Here is a 23506-nt window from a genome sequence, read left to right as displayed (position 1 = left end):
CCACTGATCTCACCTGCCAGCAGGAGATATAACTGGGAAAGTGCAAGCCATATAATACTGGAAATGAACGAACTAGTAGGAGTTGCTGGCAACAAAGACCAGGAATTGCCCCAATAGTGTTAGTTGGTGGAAGAGACCTGCAAATTAATCCCAAATCTCCGTTTTTGCTTCAGCATCACCCTGTACGCCTGCTTTACTTGTTTGTCTTCTAGTTACTTCAGATGGAGACAATAATAGAATATAAAGCAATTTCTGGTAGGTCTCCAATTAATTAAAACTACTGTAGCATTACTTTCTGGAGAGCTTGGGTCAAAGAGATAGATTGTTTTTGTTTTGTTTTGTTTCCTCTTCTTTTTAGTAGTTATGTAGGATGATAGTTTAAGATTAAGTCATGAATGAAAGATTTACCTGCTGCCTGCGTGGTTGTCTATGAGGTACCAGGTGGCTGAGAAGTTCTCACTGGTGAAGTCTCCGCTCATCCCTGGAAACGTCAGCTCCAAGTCTTTCTGTGGGATTTTGCCTCTGGGAGGGAGAGCAGAAATAAACAAAGATGAACATGCAGCATTAAAAGACAATAAATGCTTATTTTTATACAGATGTTAACACACAAAAAGACAACACAAAGGATCACACCATGCAAAACAGACTGTGGCACCATGAATACAAAGAAAAACATCAAATATATACATTTATTAATGACAAACTGTCAAACTGATGTTAGCGTCTCGTCGTCCAGCAGGGGGCAGTGTGGGGCCAAGAAGTACCCAGACTAGGAGAGCTTGGCGTGGGAAGTGCAGTGTGTGACGCCTGGGTGCCCCTGGAGGACCCAGTGCTCATTAAGGAGGCTTGATCTCTACTAATGACCCGTGGCCTACACAAACCAAATCCCCACCACCACCACCACCACCCACTCTGCAGTTACACACACATACATATGTAGAGAGACCAACACACAGACTGTATAGCGTCGAGGTCTGTGAAACAGCAAATCCACATACGGGGGACACACTTGTTGACATATATGCACATACAAACACATACACAGAAAACAAGAAGCACTTCATTATTAACGAAGAGATTCTCATTAATGCATATGGACTTATAATAATGACATAATATTATTTCTGTATAATTGTAAGTAAGACTATATCACAAGAGTTTAAGTTTCCTCTTTATCAAGGCACATACAGTGCACATATTATATTATGGACATGTAATATTATGTCCATATGGTATATAGGATATATGGTTAAAAGTATAAAGTGTCAAAGATCAGGGTTAATCCTTTATTAGTCTACTTTTAAACCCTTCCAGTGTTTGGTGTTTAAATGTTAATTAAATTAATGTAATGTAAATTTAAACTAGTCTCATTCCCTTTGTGCTCCTTGTTATTTCTTCTTCATCCAAATTCAGATGAACACAGAAGATATTCCCATACAGTGTTTTGCAACCGCTGCTTATCTTACATTTTATGACCGCTGGAGTGCTTTTCGGTACCTTCAGATACTGTCTTAGGAAGCAGGAGAGTGCTCTCACCTCTCATCGTTTACTTTCTAATATTATTCACTCGCCTCCATAACTGACACTCTATCGAGGCTCTTACATATGTACTTTGCAAAGACACACGTTGGTTGCTTTTCACTATTTAAGCATTCAGTAAACATTAGATATTGTACTATATTATTATCTGAGCATCACACCCTTGACAGAAATGACATCATGACTGCGTCCGTAACTCCACACTAACATGATATTTATTAACTAAAACAGTATGTGAGATTTTTTTAGTATGTCCGAAACCAATAGTATGTGAAGTACATACTATTTACAGGGAAATATTACAGTATGCAAGCACTGGATACTATGCCGACATAAATATCCCACAATGCAATATGGTAGTGACGATGACAACAATAACATAACAGACAGCTCTGGTGTAACATCAATGACGCTTCAAGCTGGGCGTAATTTAAAAAAAAAAAAAAAATTAGTTCAGACTTTATGTTTGGCACAGGTTACCATGGTTACATGTCTCCAACTTGCAGGGAGGCTCTAAGGAAGTGACGTGATAATTACAGCTCAGTGCATCCAAAAAAAAAAAAAAAAAAAGACACACACACACACACACACACACACACACACACACACACACACACACAGCTGTTTATTCACACAAAAGTATGTTGAACAATAAGTACACGCATTGAGTGTGACCCCCGGACCTGAGTCTCTGACCATACCGAAGCTTCATCCGCAGTCCCGGGTTTGTTTGCACCAACTGTTCAGAAATCCTTCAGTCTGTTTATGTGTGAAGTGCTTATCTAAGTTCTAAGTAACTTCTGGCTAATTTCAATCTAGAGATTCCAGTAAGTGGCTAGTACCATTACAACTTAAGGAATGTATTAAAAAGCAAAATCCTTAGTTGTGTGTAACTGGATTATAAGGAAACATCTGTCATCCAGTCACATGGCAATCGTGGAAAAACCGAAGATACAGGAGGACTATGTTAAACGTACTTGAAAATCCTCTTCAATATGCTATATTACTTTGATTTATTTTCAACATATACATGGAGAAATACACTGTATATAACAGGCTTTACTGTGTCATTTAGCCTAACGTCATTAATGCCCTATTATCTTGTGATATATACTTTAATGGCACATGTAATTTTTGCTAGTTCCTTTAGCATTCTGTATGTATTGAATCAACTCTCTGACACTATTGGTTGACTGAGGTTATTAATAGAAATCCCTCATTTTCATTGTTTGATGAGTAAATGCTCCAATTTCCACCATTATTAGATAGTATTTCAATCCAAATGTTAGATCAAATATGTTGTTCATATTAGCCCTAAGCATACACTGTATGCAAGCTAGTGTAGTCAGCTGATAGAGTCAGCTGTGCAACAGTTGCACCTTGATGTTAAAATGTGGGAACATTTTGTAACAACTAAGCACTACATAGAAATTAGTTTGTGTGGTGCAACATGTTTTCATCCAGTGATTTGTAAATTTCTACTTATTAAACACTTATGTTATATCTAGGCCAAGTATGATGTTACAAACAGCTGGCGCGGACGTCTACAGTTGAATAACCATCCAGTGACATCACCGTGCAAAGATGCGCACAAGAGTGGTGATGCTCTTTTACTAACAAAAAAGCTTTTTCCATTGAACGCTTTAAGAAGTATTTTATTATAAAACTCTCTGGCTGTAAGAGATCCACACAGACTGACTGTGATGGTGCACAGACGTTGTGTTGAGATAGAAGCGGATGGTTCATGCAACCCTAGGAAGGCGAGTGAAGGGCACAGCTTGTTTATGGGGGTCTTGTCTCTGGCCACGAGCGGTCACTTGCCCCCGGCCCCTCTAAACCAAACAAACACTGAGCTAGAAATGCCAGAACCTGACAACACAAACTATACATTACAACTTCTCTACTCCCTGCCAGGCACGTGGGAGGCAGCACCACGCTGCCTGCTCTCAGGCGGTACATGTACGTGTGTGTGTGTGGGTCCACTGCCTTAGTTCTTTCCAAATCCCTCTCAATCGTTGTCTTCTCTGCTTTATACACAATTATTCTGTTTCCACTCCCTGTACGTGGCGGTTAGAGGCTGTTCAGCCATTGCTGTGTTGGCATAATATTTCAAACGCCTGCATATGGGGAGAGTTTGTTTCTGTTTAGGGATGTAAACCATGACTCAATGACTAGAACGTGAGTGTTTATGGCTGTGTGACTGCGCTGAGCGATTTGTGTGTGTGTGTGTGTTTGTATGTTCTTGGTCCGTACGTACTTGTCTATGTCGATGCCTAATGGATTGCTGGGTCGCAGAGAGAGGGGGGAGATGCCTTTGTTGCGGTCGGTCCTCATGTCGTAGTAGTTCATCTCATCCACCCACACGGCAGACTGGTCCAGGATACCTGCGGGGCAGGGCAGGACAGGCGTGTCACACGTCACTGAGCTCAAAAACACATTCCAGATGTGCGCTCACACACAGAGATGTACACTCTCTCAACCATATATTTAAACCTACGTTCACGCAGCAACATATATTTTACTTTACTTAGCTAGAACTCCTCCTTCTGTGCAAAAATGTGTTCCGAAACTTAACTAATATCAAGCTTCAGTGGTATGAGTAAAGGGGGGTTTTTCATATAAAAATCATTCTCTTTGTTTCCTCCAGACAGTGTGTGTGTGACTGTGCTGAGCTGTAGTAACACAAGGAGAGAATTTCACACACACACAACAGACTGGAGACGAAACAAGACGCAAATACAGAAACACTGCAAGTCAGACACGAGACGACGGAGGTTTCCTTGGAGACGCTTCAAACTTCGTCATGACTGAACACGCTAATAATTAGTACGAGGGTTAATACTTTGTGTACAGGCGGTATTGGAATCGTGTAATCAGAATGTTAAAACTAAAATAAACATTGTTGGCTCGTTTTAAGAGTGTCGAGACGTGTTTCATAAATTGCTTGTGTTTCACTTATTTGGAGCATTTTATGTGCTGTCAAAGTGGTGAAGATGTTTTTTCTTCCGTTGCTTGTGTGTTGTGTATTCCTATGTTTTATTACGTTGGAGAGCAGAGAGCCTCTTGGCCGCTGTCTTCATTCACTTTCCTCAATTGTGTGATTTTTTTTTGTTGGTGTGTGTGTAAATTCTCCTTATATGAATTAAGGGTGTAAGCATGGAGGGTCTGGGATAAACTTGTAATTTTGGCCTAAATAAACTTCCCTTGGCTTGGCTACAACGAGCGCTGAACCAATAGATTTTTTTTTTTGACAGACAGAAAACAAATCAACTGCTTCACTCCGCAATAAATTAACAGTTTATTGTTTATCGAGTTAAATTTTGAGGATTTACTTCTATCATTGTCTGTTGCTTGTTTTTCGGTTTCAAACTGATAGTTGGAAGAAAAAAATAATAATAATATGAAGAGTTCTGGGAACTTGTGACTTCACTATTTTCTGACATTTCATAGACTAAACAGTTAAGCAAAAAAATAATCAAGTTTAATCACTAATGTAAATAATCATTAGCTGAAGCCTTACTTGCAACTTTTATCTTCTCCAGACTAGCAAATAAAAAATGTCATCATGTAGATTTTTGATATCTCCTGAGCCTCACCGATCCTGTCCGGCCTGAGCAGTTTGAAGGAGACCGTGGAGGTGCCGAGACCTCCGGACTTGGTGGTGACGATGATCTCTCCCTTGTCGTCTTTGGCGGGGCCCACGCGGCACACTATCTTGCTGGCCGACATCCACTCGGCTGTCAGCAGGCAGTTATGGCCGCAGATTGACAGACCTGAGAGGGGGAAGAGAGAGAGAGAGAGAGGGGGGGGGGGGGGGGGGGGGTAAAAGGTGAAAGGGTGAGAGATACGGACACACGGTGACAGCGCAAATAAACAAGCTGTAGCACAGACGATCTATAAACGAGAGGTGCTCGCTCGGAACGGAATCGGCGTCTATCGGAAAGTTTAGTCAACCTGTCACCCGGGGGGGGGTTAAAGTTCAAGTTGGGGTCGTGATGGGTGTGGGTGGCCTTGACTTTCCTTCCTTCCACTCAGCTCCTTCAAGCTAACATGTGTCACTTGAGTGCTAAGTGGCTCATTACTGGCAGGCTCTGTGCACTCTGCCCCTACATCAGTTGTCCTCTTTTTAAACCCCTCTTGAAAACAATTTGGACACTAGAAGACAGAAAAAAAAAATGGATTACTTTGACATTTCCAGCCAAGGGGATTCAGAAAGCTTCACGTGTGTGTATAATCAAACATCATAGAAGCCTGCAAGAGCTGATCAACAAATAGCCCATAAAACCGTGAATAATATGCCCATTAGAGTGCCATTTCCTGCCTCTGTTCTCTACTTGCTACTTTGTTTGAATACATAAGCATTCACACACATTTGTGCATATCTAATTGTCTAATTCCAGGCCCCAGGGACATTCATGGTCAGAAATAGACCTGTATCACCGGCCAGAGCACAGCTTGCCAAGCGTGGAGCAGTGTGTGTCCTCTGGTCCCACACACTCGAAACCAAAGAAGTAGGTTAGAGGAGGAATTGGCGAACATGAGGGAAAATATCGGCGTAGAAACAGTGTGACGTTCAAAGACATAATGAGAACAAGATGGAGGTAGTCCATCTGTGTGGCTCTTGAGAATCATGAAAAAAAAAAAAAAGAAGCAACAAGTCTATTTTCACATTAAAGCGTGTTGGTATGCAAAAGTGTATTGCGAGTTTTTTTAAACAAAATGTTTACAGGATAAAGAATTGTGTTTTTAGTTTGTTGCAGATAGAGCTAACAGGGTAATTTGTTATAGATGATGCAAAATTGAATTACATAACAATAAAATATCTCAATATTCTATTCGGTAGGTCTGCACTAAGGTTTTAATTTACTCTACTGAAGTTGCTGGAGCGCCTTTACAACAAAGGTGGACAATGTTTTTCATTGTAAACTTAAAAGCGTTGCAAACATCTCATCATACGTTATTGCACATGTATATATTATATAATATAAGTTCACAAAGGATGTTTTTTTCAACTTGTAATTTCAAAATAAAACTGTAAAATGAGTTAAAAGATGTAAAAACGAGTTTTATATAAATTTTACAACACAAAGAAAACTACATTAATTAAAAACACTTGTTATAACGCAGCGCATTTTTAAACAGTTAATTATTGTGAATATTTAAAAAAAAATGTTTGTCTGATTAATAAACTTAAAGACATTTTTACTCAGCTTATTAAATTGTCATGAAAGTAAAACCTAACAAGTGAAAAAAAAAGAAATTCTTATTCCGGAGAGGAAAAAGACTCCGGCGTCCCGTCTACCTACGTATCATATAAACAAAAACAAACTTTACACCGGGGCTGTTTAAAAAAAGGGGGCGGCTGTGGTTTGTTGATGGATAAGTTAATAAAATCAGTTAATACGTCTGCAGTTACAAAATACTCGACATACCGGAGCAGAAATTAAATGAAAAAATAAAGCAGCTACATTCACTGGACAGCAGAGACTCCTTCAGCAAAAAAACACTGCTAAACTATAAAAAAAATAAAAATCATCATCTAGGAATCATTATATTTACGGAAAATAAACAAATGTAAACTTCATAATGTGTTGACATCTTGTATATTTATATCTACGTGCTGATCTGTAAAAACATATATCTATCTAATATTTATCTTGACATTTTCATTTATATACATTTACATATATTTAATTACTCACTCCCACAATTACCCAAGAAAATCAATACTGCTGCAAAGAATTTAATTTTTTTTTTTAAATTAAACAATCACAGAAACATTTAACCGAGTCAGAGCTACGTGTGTGCGGTTAGTCATGTGATTATAAACGTATTTACCGATGAGGTCAGCTGGGCCCGTGCCCAGGTTTTCTCCACGGATGGTGACTTTTGTCCAGGCCGCACCCTCCTTGGGCGAGATGCCCGTGACCAGCGGGGGCTGACGGGCACGAGACATGGCGGCCTGAAGCAGACGGGGGGGGGTCGATCGACACCTGGATGTGGAAGGAGAACAGAGAGAGGCGAAGGTCAGTAACACAAAAACTGAAAGATCAGGAAGAAGCATCACTTATTCTGTTGACTGAATATTAACTTTTTATTGATAAAGTGAACATTTGCTGGTCACAGATTGTCATATCTGAGGATTTTCTTGCTCATTTTAGTCTCACATCACTGTAAATTTAATAGTTTTAATTATTATTTAATTATTGACTGTTGGTGTAAAAAAAAAAAAGCTATTTAATATGTCATATGAATTTGACATTTTGAAGACTAATTTAGTAATTCTTTCATTTAAAAAAACATTAAAAAATAGTGAAAATAATCTTTAATTGCAGTTCTGAGAGTTGAAATAACATATAAAGATATAATATATATATTTAAAATGACTCAACTGTATCCAGTGTATCTGCAGTAAAAAAAATACGGTAAATTATTTTTCAAAACTCCTCCAGCCTCTTATTATATTTGATATTTAGGGTTTTTTAGAATCGACTGGGGACAGCATAATTTGAGCAGCATTTGTCTGGCAGCTAGTGTTAATTTCCCACCCTGTAGGTCTCCAAACAATGTATGCATTGCAGCAGTTATCTCTCAGATAATAGGAAAAATAGAGAGAGGGAGCCAAGAATGAAGGAGCAGACAGAGAGCAGGGAGGAAAGGAAGAATGTAAACCTCACAGCGAAGGATAAATAAACCTGGCCTCCCCAATCATTCCACATAAGCCCACACAATACAGTGCAGATTATGGTACCAGAAGAAGGAGCACCCATGGAAATCAGTTCATGTTGGGGCTGAGTAAAAAGGAAGAGAGGGAAAGATTCCAAATGAAAAAATGAAAGGATGTATTTCAGCAACGCAGATGTTTGCTAATAAATTACTGCCAGGTCTCCACCAAAAAAAAAAAAAAAAAAGGCTGACCAATCTAGACTCTCTGAAGCAGCTCGAGCGAGGCTTCCGCCCTTTTGCTCTGCAGCCAAAACACGTTCTCTGCAAACAATGCAGGAGTTCACACGGACCGGACCTGCAACGAGTTCACGGTGGTAACCCTTCGCACAGTTATATGGTCACTAATTGGCTGTAGGCGAACAACGGAGGTGTAAGTAAGACTTTCGGGAAAAAAAAAAAAAAAAAAGCCCAACAGAGGCTGTATCAAAGGAAATCAAAATTGACAGAGGACAACACTGATTAGTCTACTTGTTAGAGAGACTTTCCTGTAACGAAAAAAAGTCACACGTTCAGTTCCTGCTGCAGCCAGTGTGTTCATCCAGAGCTATAAACTACTACAATTTACTAGCATTGTCATCAATTTTCTGCCTTTTTAAAGAAATAATAAATCGAGTGTTTTGTCTATAAATATCAGAGTCCTTCACCAGATCAGATGAGACAGAAATAGCATAGAAAGATATTTACAGAAGAATATTAGAAAACTGCAAAAAAAAAGCAGCAAACCTTCTGATATGATCAGCTGTAATAAAGTGAATAGTTTATTCTATTTAATTTAAATGACCTCAAACCTTAGGGTTGGGACCCCGTGTAGGGTCGCCTGATGCAAAATAGGGTCATGACAAAAATTGCTAAAAACTAGAAAAAGACATTTTAAGGAAAAATGAATTTAAATTTTGTTTAATTTTAGTTTTTTTTTTTTTTTAAGTCTCATTCAACTTCAAAAATAAATTGCTTGATTTGTTTATCTTGTCACTTGAACCTCATCAACCTTCACAGTAGAGCTGCAGTGATTAGTCAAATAATCAATCAACAGCTAATTAATCTGAACTGATTCACTTTTTAAGTGATTTTTTAAGCATAAAAGCAAAACACGACCTTGTTTCTGCCTCTTTAACAGGATTTGCAGCTTCTCTTTTGTCTTATTCTGAAAAGACTTTTTGTCTTCGGGTTAAAAACTATGATTTTCTGATATTTTAAAAGACCAAACAATTAATTGATGAGTCAAGAAAAGAAGCAGCAGATGAACTGATGATGTAATTAGTTACTAGAAGCCCTACTTGACGAGACTGCACGTCGACACAACCTGACATTCAGCACAGATCTCATTAACGAGCGAGTTAAAATTACCATCAGTGATGACAAACTGTGCTTAAGGACTCTTAATTAGCATAATGATCAGTAGGCTAAAATATCCCTTCATACCTCTTTATTAAAATCACTTTTAAATACTTTTAAAATAGCTGCTATCACATGATTTCGATCTCAGCTTTGCATTACCATTTTGAAAAAAAAAAAGGTTTTAATTAGAGTGCATTAATGCATATGACTTGACCTACAGTAGAAACCTCCCAGAGTAGCAGGAACTTTCTGGGGAACTGTTCTGCCACGGGGACCCCCACCAATCGCCCCTGACATCGGAGTTAACGAGAAAACTCCGGTGGGATTTACCTCATGTTGTTGCTGCTGCCCTGTGCTTGTCAGAGGAAATGGAGGGGCTACGGATCGGACATGAAGAAGATAAGAGGTTAACAGGCCTAAAACAAGAGCTGGGTATATCCTTCATCAATCCCATATGTTTAGAGTGGGAGCGGCGAAGGGGCGAGAGGATTGGGCTCTTTATTTTCTGCGATTCGGATTCTGCTTCCAGGAGTGTTTTTATCCCCGTCCACCCCTCATCTTTGGAAATAACACGTGCACAAACACACAGATAGCCTGCCCACACACACAACACATACACACATACACACACACACACGCTGGGCAGAATGACAGCTCAGCTAGGTTGCGTGCGAGGGGCCCGAGCTGGTGTTGTGTGGCCTGTGTGTATGCGAGTATGTGGAAGGATCTGCGGAGAGGTCTGGGCAGTGTGTGTGTGTGTGTGTGTGTGTGTGTGTGTGTATATGTGTGTATGTGTGTGTGTGGTCTGGGTGTGTGGTCTCTGGCGCGGGCCTGGGGAGAGCCTGCTGACGGCTGGGATGAGAAAAGAGCCGCTGTGTTTACTTTACTCTGGGGGCTGTGCATGGACACGGGAACACTGCCCAGACCCCTCTCTGTAACACCGGCGTGCACGCATACACACACACACACACACGCACGCACGCACACGCAGTCACACACACAAAGTAAGGGGACTCTTGTACAAGTCTCACGTCATGCACCATCACAAATACCCTGCAAACGAGGTAATAGAAACTATAACCTTATACAGGCTGAGGCCTAACTGTGAATTAATTTTTCCTTAAAGTAGCATGAACAGGAAAACAAAAGTTCCCGAAGCTCCAACTGGAAACTCATGAGGTAGTCAGTGTTTTCCACAAGAGGGATAAAAGTATTACCCTCTAGGGGGCATCAGAGGATCCCCATTAGATTATAACCCCGCTTTCTTCCAACATGTGTCGAGCCGTGTTGTACTGTGCGGGCTAAATTTAATCAATGACAACACAGACCCAGATTTAGCCCATTTTTCCTCACTCGAATCTCTTCCAACCATGGTAGCCTCCAGCCCCCTTTACCCCCAACTCTTCTCTCTCTCTCTCTCTCTCTCTCTCTCTCTCTCTCTCTCTCTCTCTGGTAATAGGGCTAAAACGGCAGGTTTGTTTTCCTTGGAGGCTGACTAACAAACAGCAGGGTTGGCTCAAAGCTGTGTGGTAGCTGTGAAAGTCTGAGGCTTGGGATTTTCTTCTTGCAGCGCTGCTTAACAAGTGACAGTGCTTCTTTGGCTCTGGTGCTGCAGGACACAGATACAAAAAAAGGGGGAAAGACTTTTCATTAAATCTCTAAACAAATCTCTTTTTTTTGTCACATGAAACCGCGGTACGTTCTCGAAAATGTTGCGCGCGACGGTCTAGGCTAGATGGCAGCGATGGATTTCTTTTTCAGTTTAAAAAAAAAAAAAAGGTTGCTACTTGCTAAATAATGTCATGTAGACACTTTGGTTTGAAAAGTTGAGAGACACCGTTTGTTCGCTGCTGCTGAGGTTAATGTGTCATTTACATAGACGACGGCAGCGCACCAGAGGAGAGACCACTATTGTAGGATATAGCTTAATTATCACACAATTTGGGCTTCCAAAATAAAACTGTGTGATATTGATGCTTTGCATATCAAATGACTCAAATTGAGTATTACCTATTCACAGGTAAACTGTCTGACCAATCACAGGTGTTTGTTTGAGGCACACTGGCAAAAGCATTTTCATTAAATAGACTACATTTTCACACGTAGGGTTAAATATTTTTGAATTGGTTGCAGGGTGTGATGCGTGGTATGGTTACTGAAAATAAAACAGCAAATAAAATAAAAGTAAGCCTCTATTGATGACTGACATATAATGGTACTATCAGTGCTGAAAACAGACCTGGTGGACTAGAGCTGAGCTGGACACACACCGACACCAATATCCTGTCAATTTATTTGAAGCAGCTTCATACACTAAAAACCTAAAATCAATAAACGTCAAACTCAAGCCACAAAATTCAGGCAGCATTGTTGCATTTAATCTTCCCCTCTTTCTCTTTCCTGTTTCCTGTCAAATAAAGAGAAACCTGAGACAAACATCTGGACACCAAGAATGTTAAAAGCCTTCTAGAGCTGAAATGATTGATCGATTAATTGCTTAGTGGACTGACGGAAAATTAATGTCAACTATTGATCATTTCAGTCATTTTTCAAGCTCATTTACTTTATTTGCGCTGGAAGCAGCTTTTCAAATGTGAAGATTTGATGCTTGTCTTTGTCATATATCATTGTAAACTGAATATATATGTCAAAATGTTACCTTTAGCTCTGGTAAAGTAGAGTTAGGACACCTTTCAGAGCCAAAATGATTCACTGATAAACTGAGAAAATAATCAGCAGATGAAACGATACTGTCAATAATTGTTAGCTGAAGCCCTGATTTAAAGACTTTATCTCGGACTTGCTGATGTCATAACTTATCTTCCTGATAACGCCCAGAGATAGCGGTCAGGGTGTTTAAAACTTCTACTTAGATCAAAGTTACTTAGATCATCCTTCAAGCTTCGAAACATAACAAACTCCCTGCGGCGATATGGATGTGGGAATCTTTCTATCTGGCACACATGTCTATCTTGTGAAAGAGGCGTTCATACCTTAGATCATATGCTGGTTTGAGCTCAGAGGTGATTCACATATGGCAGTGATTGGCAAGTGTGTAAGTGTGTGTGTGTGTGAGAGCGAGAGTGTGATGGGTTTAGAGGGCACAAAGGGACCCATTTAGACAGATCATCACCCTCGCCCCCTCCGTCGCACCGTCAGAGCGGCTAACTCACCGCTCCGGCGGCTCAATACCCCCACCACACTAACACCATTTCACTCCGTGCTCTCCAACATTACACAAACACCAGATTCCATCAAAGATCCCCCTCCACTCCTCTGAATGCACAGAGCGGGCCAAACATCACCTTGCCCGAGATGACTGGCCTGATCACACAGGCTGGGCGGAGCTTTAAACAATCCTCCTCAGTGTTTCGCTCGCACCCGGGCCACCGCATGCCTCTAAGAAGTGGTGAGGTGCAAATGCAGCTGATAGTCAAAAAAATTGACCATAATATGTGTTAATTGTATCGTGTTTCAAATAAGCGGATCGTAACGTGAACTGAGCAGGTTCTGTTTGAGAGCAGATGCTGCGACCACTGGCCAGTCATTGAGTTCTTCCACAATGAGTCAGCATCTCCTCTACAAGCCCAGCGCTCATGAAGAGTCTTTCGTGACAGAGAAAGAGGACAGAGTGATCAGATGTGTGCCTCTGGCTCACTATCCTACCATCATGATGTCTGCCCACAGGGTTTGTTATCTTTAGGGCTGCCAGTTTGTTTGTTTGTCAGTCTCAAGTGCTTTTCAGCTTTAGGCCTAACGAAGTGAAGTCCCCAATTTCCCATATTAAAATCCTGAAACAACAAACAGAAATATGAAGTATAGGCCTGCAAATGCAGAAAATTGTTTTCAGAGGATTAAGAGACTGGAGACAGGCAGCTCTGCCCAATGACATGGCGAAATGGAGAGATTTGAACCTTCACGAGCCGGGCTATAAGACTGCTGCTTTACATAAAAAACACATCAGCAGCGTGAGAACCGTCTCCGGTCACATACCATTATGAATTATAAAAACAAAAACAAATCAACACTTTCATTTAGAACTGAGAGAGATTCAGATTTTCATTATCAATTCATTTATTCATTATTTTTTTTCTATTTATCAAGTGTTTATAGGGCTGCAAATTACCAACCGACATTTACTTGATCAATCAGAAATTATTAATCAATGAAGCGTGGCAAAATATTGAAAAATTCCATTACAATTTCTAACAGTCTGAATCATAAAAATATTCAATTTAGTGTAACAAAAGACAAAAAAACAATAAAAAAACAATGACTTTTTGGCATTTATGCTCCCAAAAATGACTTAAAAGATTAACGGAGGATCAAAATTGTTCTGAATCTTTAACCAATCAATTAATTTCAGCTCTAAAGTTTCAAAATAAGTGTCACATGCAATAATAGTAGAAAGGTATTGTTTTTAAATTGCTTGTTTATCTGACCAACAGTCCAAAAACTAAAAGGTTTTCAATTTATGACATTATAAAACAAAGATTTGCAGCAAATCCTCACATCTGAGAAGCTGGAGTTAGCAAACATTTGTTTTTTTGTTTTTTTTTTTGTTGCTAAATTACAGAGAATAATTGATTTTCAAAATTGTTGTTTACTGTTCTGGCAATGAAGTAATTGAGGAATCTACCAGGACCCCTGGTTAACAATTATTTTCATTATAGATTAATCTGCTTATTATTTTCTGAATTAGCTGATTGATTGTTTGGTCTACAAAATGTCAGAAAAAAATGTAAAATGTCTGTGGGGTCCAAAATCAAGTCTGAAATCCAAACATATTCAGTTTACTATCACATAATACAGAAAAAAAAAAGCAGCAAATCCTCACAATTAATTAGCTGGAACCAGGAAAAAAACAGGGGAAAAATCATTTAAATGACTTGCTCATTTTGTTTCAGCTCAATTATAAACTAATTGTTTCAGTAAATACTATTTTCATTACTTTCACATTCAGTGTAACATTGAATCTCGCTAGGATGAACACTTAATACACTGACTATGTTAGTATTGAGCATGTCTCTGCGACCTTTTTTTTCCCAGCCCAAAGCTCCTCTGTCTGTCTGTCTGTCTGTCTGTCTGTCTGTCTGTGTGTCTGTCTGTGTGTCTGTCCAGGTCTGACTAGGTCACAGAAACCATGCTGTGAAAACCAGTGGCCCAGCAAGCCTGTCAGCAGGGGGAAGAGGCTACCAGGTGGGGCAGACTGCCGAGAGCAGACAGGGGTGAGAGAGAAAAGTGCCGCTTCACAAACAAGGCACGGCCTGACCCCCGTCGCTCGATTCACCCTGAGGTCTACGGAGCAGCGGCACTGAGGAAAAGCCTCAAAAAACACAACCCACCACATTCCACCAAAACAAACAAGCAGGGCCACCCAAATTTTTCAATTAGAGCCCTGGGAGGGGAGGGAGGGAGGGGGGACAGGGGCAGGAAATGGATCAGTGTAGCCTTGCCCCAGCCGTTCCCCCAGCCAAGCGGTGCTGACTGTGTAGGAAGAGAGGGAGAGCTGATATGCAGAGGCTCTCACAGCAAAAAAGGCTGAAGACTTGTTAGCGCGGATGTCGACAGATGATGGAGCAGCTCGGTGACAACTTATTCCTGGGACACGGCGCCTGCCCGCTATCGACTTGTCAATCAATTACTCTCGTTCGCTCTCGCATAGAATCAATCAGTTAAGCAAACACACATGTTGAGGTACCCCTTCCCCCCCTGAAAAGACCTACTTTAAGAAATTATGTTAGAACAATATTTGTCAAAAGTACACAAGAGGAGGAATTATAGAGGCTTAGACTATGTTCTGTTTGAAAACACCACAGTTAATGAGGCTGAGGTGAGAGAAGTGTATATATATCACGACGTGGAGGTCTTTAGGTTTATTAAGTAAGTAATATCTTAACCCTTAGACCTACTACTGAAATATAAGCACTACTGCAGCTAAAACTCTGCTTTGTTGATCTCAGAGTAGGTTTGATGAAACATTTCTAAAACAAATGAAGCTGGGCCTCAATTTATGATTCCTGCAAACATTTTTAGGACCAAACACCAATTTCAATATTATCAGTTCTACCTATAATGTAGGCCCGAGTGTTCTTCAATTCACATTTTTTAATCACTAAATTATGGAGGTAGAGTCTCAACAATTAGTCAAATAATCGATTAGTTGCCAACTATTGAATTTGATAATCAATTAATTGTTTTGAGACATTTTTTAAAGGAAGGAATGTCCAAAATTCTCTGATTCCAGCTTCTAAAATGTAAATATTTTCTATTTTCTTTAGTCTTCTATGACAGTAAACTGAATATCTTTGGGTTGTGGATTGTTGTGGACAAAACAAGACATCTGAAGACGTCACCTTGGACTTTGTGAAACAGTGATCGACATTTTTCACCATTTTATAGACCGAACAACTAATCGATTAATAGAGAAAATAATCTACAGATGAATCGATTGTTTGTTAGTTGCAGCCCTTGATGGAGGACGCTGTGACTGACACATTCTCATGTCATGGATCAAATTGTTGCAATTCTTTAGTTAATTAAAATCATACTTATCAATTGGTTTCAAAGATAAAACGGATGAAAAAAGTTGAAATCTGTTTATTCACTATTTGTTGTTGTCCTCTACAGAAAAAAAACCTCCCTTGCTACAACTGGAGTCCTTCCAAACCTTTCCATGTATTTAGACTTAACCGACACTCAAGAGGATGATTACATATTTCAAAATACAACAGAGGAGAAAAAATTCCCTCATACAACTCTTGTAAGCCTCACAGATGCCTCGATAAACTGAAATCATCATTAATGGCTTAATAGCAAAATACGGAGACATTCTCTAGAAATGCTTCAGTGTCTTTTACAACAGTTCCAAGCTTTTCCACTCCAGTCTCATATTGGCATGTAATTTATTCTGCCTGGTAAACATCCTCATGAAACAAAGAGCCTGTGTCGCTGATGAACAAATAACTTGGTTCAGTGAAATTATCGTCTATCCTTGTGTGACCAAATCAAGGCGAAGAAAAATGATGGTGAACTGAATGTAATGCTGATTAGACATTAAATGTAAACCGCAACATAGTAAGTAAGAGTGGTATAATTTGTCACTTTGTCACTTACAATCAATAATAAGTTAAGATTGTGTGCTTTTAGTGTATTGTAAGCTAAAAATCAACCAATCAGTGAAAAGGAGTATTGCATGGTTCATTAACTACTAGCGTTTTTAAAAACCTCATGTTAAGTATTCTGATGTTTATTCTCACCACAATGTCTTCCAGTCAATGCAAGACTGTCTCTGAGTCACACGAGATCATTTGGTGTGATCATTTCTTTCTTTTTTTGTTCGTTCCCATCTGTATGCATAAATATGTTTTCAAACTATAAGCAAGGTGTTAGGTTTGTTACATTTTCTTTGTTTTCATAGGCAGTTAAATAGGCGATCGTTATTTCTGTGTTCAATCTATTTTTATTGGGGTGTCACAGTGTTTCTAGACACTGTGACAGAGGTCACGCCACCTGGGAATGAGTCACATCTTTATGTTCTCTCATGCAAACAATACTCCTTAACCAACCTGTGCCCATTCAAGGTATAGTTATACTCTATTATATGTGTTTCAGTTGGTGTGAGAGTTGAGTGCAGCACCAGTTGTAGGATGGGACGGCGGCGTGAGATGTTTTGGAGGGTGATGAAGAAAATTTAGCTATTCTCATTTCGATTTGGTTTCCCTGCACAAAAATGTAAGCAGTTTTCATTGGAACTACTTATTTGGTAGAAAGTAGTTCCAGGCAAAAATGTTCAAAAGTGATGTCTGTGGATTATATTATAAAATTGGGACATAGTATTTGGCAAAGCAGGTCTATCACTTAGTATTTAAGAATAAGTCATAAGTCATTTTCAAAATGTAAACAACATAAACAATTTTTTGTTGAAAACGCTGACACATAAAATCTAAATAATAGTCAATGTAAACCACAAGACACACATTTTGTGATTGATGGGTTTTGTTTGGGGGGTTTTGTGTACATATGTAGGCAACTTGACTTTTTAACATTACATTAACTGTGCGAATAAAAACTATAACAATTGCTGCTCTGTGGAGATAAATAAAAAGTTGATTTGAACATGATGCTACTGTCACTACAAACGCAAAAGATTAATAACAGTTTATAGAACTGTTAACAAAAGAATTAGGTCATTAAAGAGAAAGAAGAAGATAGATGGGGAGAGATATACAAAACGTTTGCAGAATGAAAGTGTAAAAAAAAAAAACATGGCTGCAGCTTGATTTGATGTCAAAACAAAACGAGATAAGGATGCACCAAACTCCATCCAAATTTCTCTCAATTTAATGGTAAAGAGGGCTATACAGAACATGATCATAACCTTTCACAAATCAATAACCTCGTCGCGTCATTTCGACCATTCCGTTAACTTAATGACAGTACATTTGCAGCTGTGGGCGATAGCGGAGGGCGTAAACACTTAATTTAAATAACGTTAGATATTTTAAGCACAGCTTTGATGTGTCAAAAATGAGCCGCATCTGCCAGAAGCCGTTAATGGCTCGTAGCGTTAAGTCTTGAAATATGTTCCGGTGGACAAAAACAAACAACACCCCATTTAAACTGCTGAATAGTCGGATAATTCAAAGGACTTTGGTGACTGCATTCCCGTTAGGACAATAAAAGATAACATCTGTCAGCTGCTTCTGTTACCATTAAACGTTATAGACGTCTGAAACAGCTTACTAAACAACCCAATGGTGATTTCAGAAAAATGAAACTGTGCTTTGTTGACAATTTTGACAGCTAAGATAACGTTAGCTCAGGCTAACCATCGCTCGCTAGCATGCTAATTCGTTATGCCGGAAGGGTTACCGCAGGCTGTCATCTGCGTCCGTTACAAACAGCTTATATTTCCACCTGTCATGCCATATTGACTTTGGCATTGCCTCACATATTTTAAGAGAAAAACGTCAAACAGAAAAGGGTAACTTACAGTTTGCAACAGCTGGACCGGAGCGACCGTTTCCTGTATCTTCTGACTACTTCCGGATATCCTTTCTTAGCCACAGCCTTCAAAATAACATAACATAACATAACATAACATAACATAACATAACATAACATAACATAACATAACATAACATATATATTCTTTTTAATTTATGCTGATGTGGTAGGTGTTGTGAAACTGTAAAATCAGTCCATGCATGTAAAAAAAAAAAAAATACTTCTTTCATATGATGTGAATGTGATTGGTCAATTTCTCATATTGTGATTTTTCTTTACACACACTCTACATAGTAATGCTGAAAAATATGACTATATATAGGCTCTTTAAAGTCTCATGTTCTGCACTGTGCTTTGATTCATGGAAACTGGAAACTCTCATACATTGTAACTGTATCTTAGTTAAGCTACTGCACTTAAGTACAATTTTACATACTTGTACTTTACTTGAGAATTTTCATTTTATGCAACTATTTACTTACTATTACACAACATTTCAGAAGAAAATATTGTACTTTTTACTCCACTACAGTTGGCAGCTAGAGTTACTTCCTTGCCAATATTTTTCATTGTAAACACATCATCATCTTACAAAATACGAGATGATGTATTGTTGTAGATTAGACACAAAGAATGTATGGGTAGATTTGCTCCAGAATGAAAAGGCTCCTTACAAATCAATGCATCAATGGTAATAATCCAATTTGTGGTGTTTCTGTGGTAAATTCTCTGAATGTTTTTCCAATATTGCAGCCCAGCCAACATTACATTACATAGCCTAATTTTCCATGTAACTACCTGAACAGACTGACTGATAAGCTGGCTGAATCTTTTTGAATTTGCCTTTGACATGTGAGTTAGTTGGGCGGCTTGTTGGTTCTGCATCTCTGTCTTGAAGAAGTTATTCAAGATATCTTGTGGTATAAAAACAGCTAATGAGCAGTTTAATCCATGAATCCTATTTTTTTATGCTTGATTGAATCTAAGACTAAATGCAGCAATAACAATATTATTGGATTCATGCTTCTCTGAAGAGCTGAATGTCCTTTCAAGTGAGATTCCTGAAGCCCAGTGGGAGCTTTGCTTCTTTCCTCATCCCTCTTTTCACGGTGCATCACTGAGGTATTTCCACTTGTTCTGGGAAAGGCGCAGCATCATTAGAAATGCAACAGAGACCACCCAAGCACACACTAGAACACTGATACCATTACATTTATCGCACCAAATTGTGCGGGGCAGAAAGAATTTCTGTGATAAGGCAAGGCCCAATCCCCAGGGAAGCCATATTGTCCAATTAGCTGGGGTAATCTGATAATTAAGGGATCAAACTGTGACTTGGGAGTTTGCACAGATGCTGATGCAACACAGGGGCTGTTTGTCTATGTAAACATCTACTTACAGCAATGACGCTGGAAGATTTTGATCTTATTCTCAGTGGTGCGGCCTTTGCTAATGAATGACAACGACAGTGGTATATCACACATACCAACTAGTGAAGCTACAAATCAGTGGGTTATCTGGTGCATTATAAGTGTCATGCAAAGAGATATTATCATGTAATGTATGGGAAAATATCCTGGGAAAATATTTAATGTAATATGAATATAATATCAGTATTTATTAGTACTTGCCCACCAACATTTTACAGCGCAGAACAGCAAGAACCACTTACACAGAGTCCTCTTTCAATTACATGAAAAGTTTAATGCTTTGGGAAATGAGCTTATTCACTTTATTGCCAGATGATGAGAAGATCAATATTACTGTTACACTTGTCCTTTTAATATGAAGGTGGAATCAGAAGGCGGATGGCTTAGCTTAGCATAAAGTTGGCCTACCAGCACCTCTAAAGCTCACTAACTGGCCTTAACTCATAGGGACCCTTGTTTCTGTCTCAGTCTTTATGCTAATTAATGCTATTTAATGGACAAATAGAAGAGTGGTATCAATCTTTGCATCCAACTCTTGGCAAGAAAGCAAATAAGCATATTTACCAAAATGTTGAACCAAATATAAACACATATACCTTACAATATTCTCATTTAGCGAGGCACATGTCATTGCTCGTCGTGTTTTTAAATAGAATAGGCTTTCTGAGCAGGTGTCCCAGGTCTTGAGGGGACATCGATGGTGCCTTGATCCTTGCTGTGACCCCCCAACCCTCTGTAATCCACATCCCGTAATGGCACATGCTGCGCTGGCACCATTGCTCATCCCTGAACCCTATTGTTCATTGTTTGTCTTCTCCAGTTTTTTCCCATGGGCCCCTGGCCAGTGAGAGGAAAAGGTCACTGTAAATATTGCACTGAAATCCTCCCTCCCTCCCATAGAGCTCCTGAAGATGGAACAGGCGACCAGTGGGTGAGCACTTCCTTCCTGCGCAGGGCATTTCAACTGTAAGACATCAAACAAGTATGAATCCCTCAATGTCAAAGATCGCTGCAGTGAGATCATATGCTCAGTGTTGACATTACAATAACCTGGGCAGGTCTCAGCTCATTGCAAAGCACATCAGATAGCATAATATGTGTGTAATATCTGACTGGACTGTACAAGTGAAACACTGCCATATTTTCACATTAGAAGAACCACACCTATCCCATAGCTGTTCCTCTCTACAACTGTTAAATGAGCAGTAATATGTTATTAATGTCTTGGCATGAATCCAACCCCTGCCTGTGTTTTGCATCTGTAAACACACAAAATATGGTTTCCAAGGAAAATTAAGAGAGGTTTAGGAACCCATGACCCATGCCTGGCTAATCACTAGCCTGTAGCACTGCTGTTAATATAAGATGTTGAGATTTTAAATAAACCCCTGATATTTGGGTTTGTTTTGCTTCTGAGTGGCGCTCCATCTCCCGCTGTTACGCTTTCCCGGAGGAGTCCAGTTCCCTGGGCTCACATTTTGGGCTCCGGAAATCCAGGCCTGTGCCAGGCTTAGCTTGGAAAAGCATCCAGACAAACACAATGGACGAGGGAGAGTTAAGGGGAACAGAGAGTCTTTCAGTCTGACTGCTGACACATTGCTTGACGCAGTGGCAGGATAACACAACCAATAGATGGATGAAGAGATGAAGGTGGGAGTACAGGAAAGGTATAACAACAAGGTGTGGAAAAGTACACCTTTGATGATATCTCTCCATGACCTTAAAGTGTTGGTTCACCCAAATTACAAAAGAAAGTTTGAACTAACCTCTAGTTAGTCTTGTCTTATGATATTTCTGCTTCCATCCAAACACAGTAGAGGAAAATTACATTTTGTTTGTGGTGCTCACAGCATTAACAATGACATTTAGAGGCAGTGTTACTCTGGATAATCCACAAAACGCACTGTCAACAGATTTCACACAGGCACTATATCTTCAGTAGGAAGTATTTACAATGAAAACAGTTTACAGTAAAGTCTGTGGACCAAAGCTGTAGCTACACTTTAGGACACCAGGGACATGTTTGCGGTATTGTCTCTGGGAATTTGGGGGCTTTAACAACCTGTCTGTGGGTTCAACAGGTTTCAATTATCCCCCCAATTATTCCCATTGGTCCTATAGATTATTTATGACTTTTAACTTGTTTTGGGTTTACAGCCTGCAACTTCACTGTCTTGATCCAGTCTCACTGGTCTCACCAGCGCTGCTTCCATCAGCCTGCCTGCCCAGCACCAAACAGATACAGTTAGCGACTAGCTGGTGAACATGGTGCAGAATTTAGCAGCTAAAGAGCCAGATATTTTCCCCAGGAGTTGGTGGAGATGAAAACAGATCAAAAACCAGGACGAATATTGGACTTTAATTCATCAGATGACATGAAGTTGACTCCAAATGAATGATGTTGTTGCTCGGATGCATAAATAAGCCACACATATGATCACCATATAAACTTTATGAAGTGATAATATGTCAGTGTTGTGTTTACAGCTTGTTTTGCTTCCCCCAAGTGGCCTGAAAAACCAATTCATGCAACCAAAGTGTTAAAATAGGGATAAAAAGGGATTTGGTATTTATATACTGTACCTGAATTACAGTATATCTTGACATTGTGGAGACATTGTGGAGGGGTTTGACCTTTGTCTGTCTAACCTTGACCTTGATCTTGACCTTGAATGTATAAAATGTGAAGAAGAAAATGTAAGAATGTTTTTTCAGACACACAGAATTTAGTGGCGTCAACTCATCTTTTTTCATTAACTTAATGTAAATATAAGTTATATTAATTTCAAGTTAATTCACCTTAAAATGTCTCATGTGTGTTAATTTTTAGACCATTTCAGACCTGATAAGCATGAGTTCTTCTGGCTTGAGATGAAGAGTTGAACGAATGTACTGCCGAGAGTTCCCTCAACTCGTTAAATTAAGTTTTTGAAGAAACATGATCAGCGTAGCAGACTTCCTTGCATGCATTGTTTGAGAGTTAAAACTCTCTAGAGACTGTTCTTTTTGTACTTTGAAGAAGAAGAAGAAGAAAACATACATGAAGGTAACTTGCCATGTGTCATAGATCTCAAAGACAGATCACCTAAAACCTTGTCAAGTAAAACCAAATCTATCTGCACGGCTAAATACCACTAGAAGTGAGAGATTATATTTCTTGTAATTTCGGTGAACTGACTCTTGAGAGTGTTATGACAAGATGGGAGAACTACAGCAGTTCTGAAGAATCTAAAAAAAAAAAAAAAAAAAAAAAAAAAAGGGGTGGGTGTGAAAGGGTATAAAGGGGCATTTTCCCAAATATGTTCAGGCTTTTACCACCCAGGTTAACATAACATGTTCTATGCCCTCTCATAACACCACTCCCTCGGCCCCCCAGGCCAGACAACAGGCTACTGTGTCTCAGGAGGCACAGTCCGGATCAGCCCTGAGCACTGTGGAGAAACACTCTCTGGGAAAAGTCTAGA

The 23506-nt window shown here is 39.4% G+C and overlaps 1 protein-coding gene and 1 long non-coding RNA gene across 2 annotated transcripts in view; both read right to left on the bottom strand.

Moving 5' to 3' along the window:
- exoc2 (exocyst complex component 2) overlaps window positions 1-18692 on the bottom strand; it is a 56786-nt gene extending 38094 nt beyond the window's left edge. Inside the window, exons 1-5 of the mRNA XM_042416775.1 lie at window positions 18599-18692; window positions 7378-7532; window positions 5136-5312; window positions 3797-3923; window positions 409-522 (exon numbers count right to left, since the gene is read on the bottom strand). Of these exons, the coding sequence (XP_042272709.1) occupies window positions 409-522; window positions 3797-3923; window positions 5136-5312; window positions 7378-7495 (536 nt within the window). The 5' untranslated portion in view covers window positions 7496-7532; window positions 18599-18692. The remainder of the gene's footprint in view (window positions 1-408; window positions 523-3796; window positions 3924-5135; window positions 5313-7377; window positions 7533-18598) is intronic.
- A 1333-nt stretch (window positions 18693-20025) lies between these two features.
- On the bottom strand, window positions 20026-23215 carry LOC121900449. The gene is made up of 3 exons (XR_006096979.1): window positions 22885-23215; window positions 22626-22709; window positions 20026-21006 (listed from the first exon to the last, which is right to left on the bottom strand). It is a non-coding gene; the product is annotated as an uncharacterized LOC121900449 (long non-coding RNA).
- Between the last annotated feature and the right edge of the window lie 291 nt (window positions 23216-23506).

The sequence above is a fragment of the Thunnus maccoyii genome, chromosome 7 (assembly GCF_910596095.1).
Source record: "Thunnus maccoyii chromosome 7, fThuMac1.1, whole genome shotgun sequence".
Classification (NCBI taxonomy): Eukaryota; Metazoa; Chordata; class Actinopteri; order Scombriformes; family Scombridae; genus Thunnus; species Thunnus maccoyii.
The sequence above is the reverse complement of the archived record's forward strand: the minus strand, read 5'-3'. Positions and strand labels throughout refer to the sequence as shown.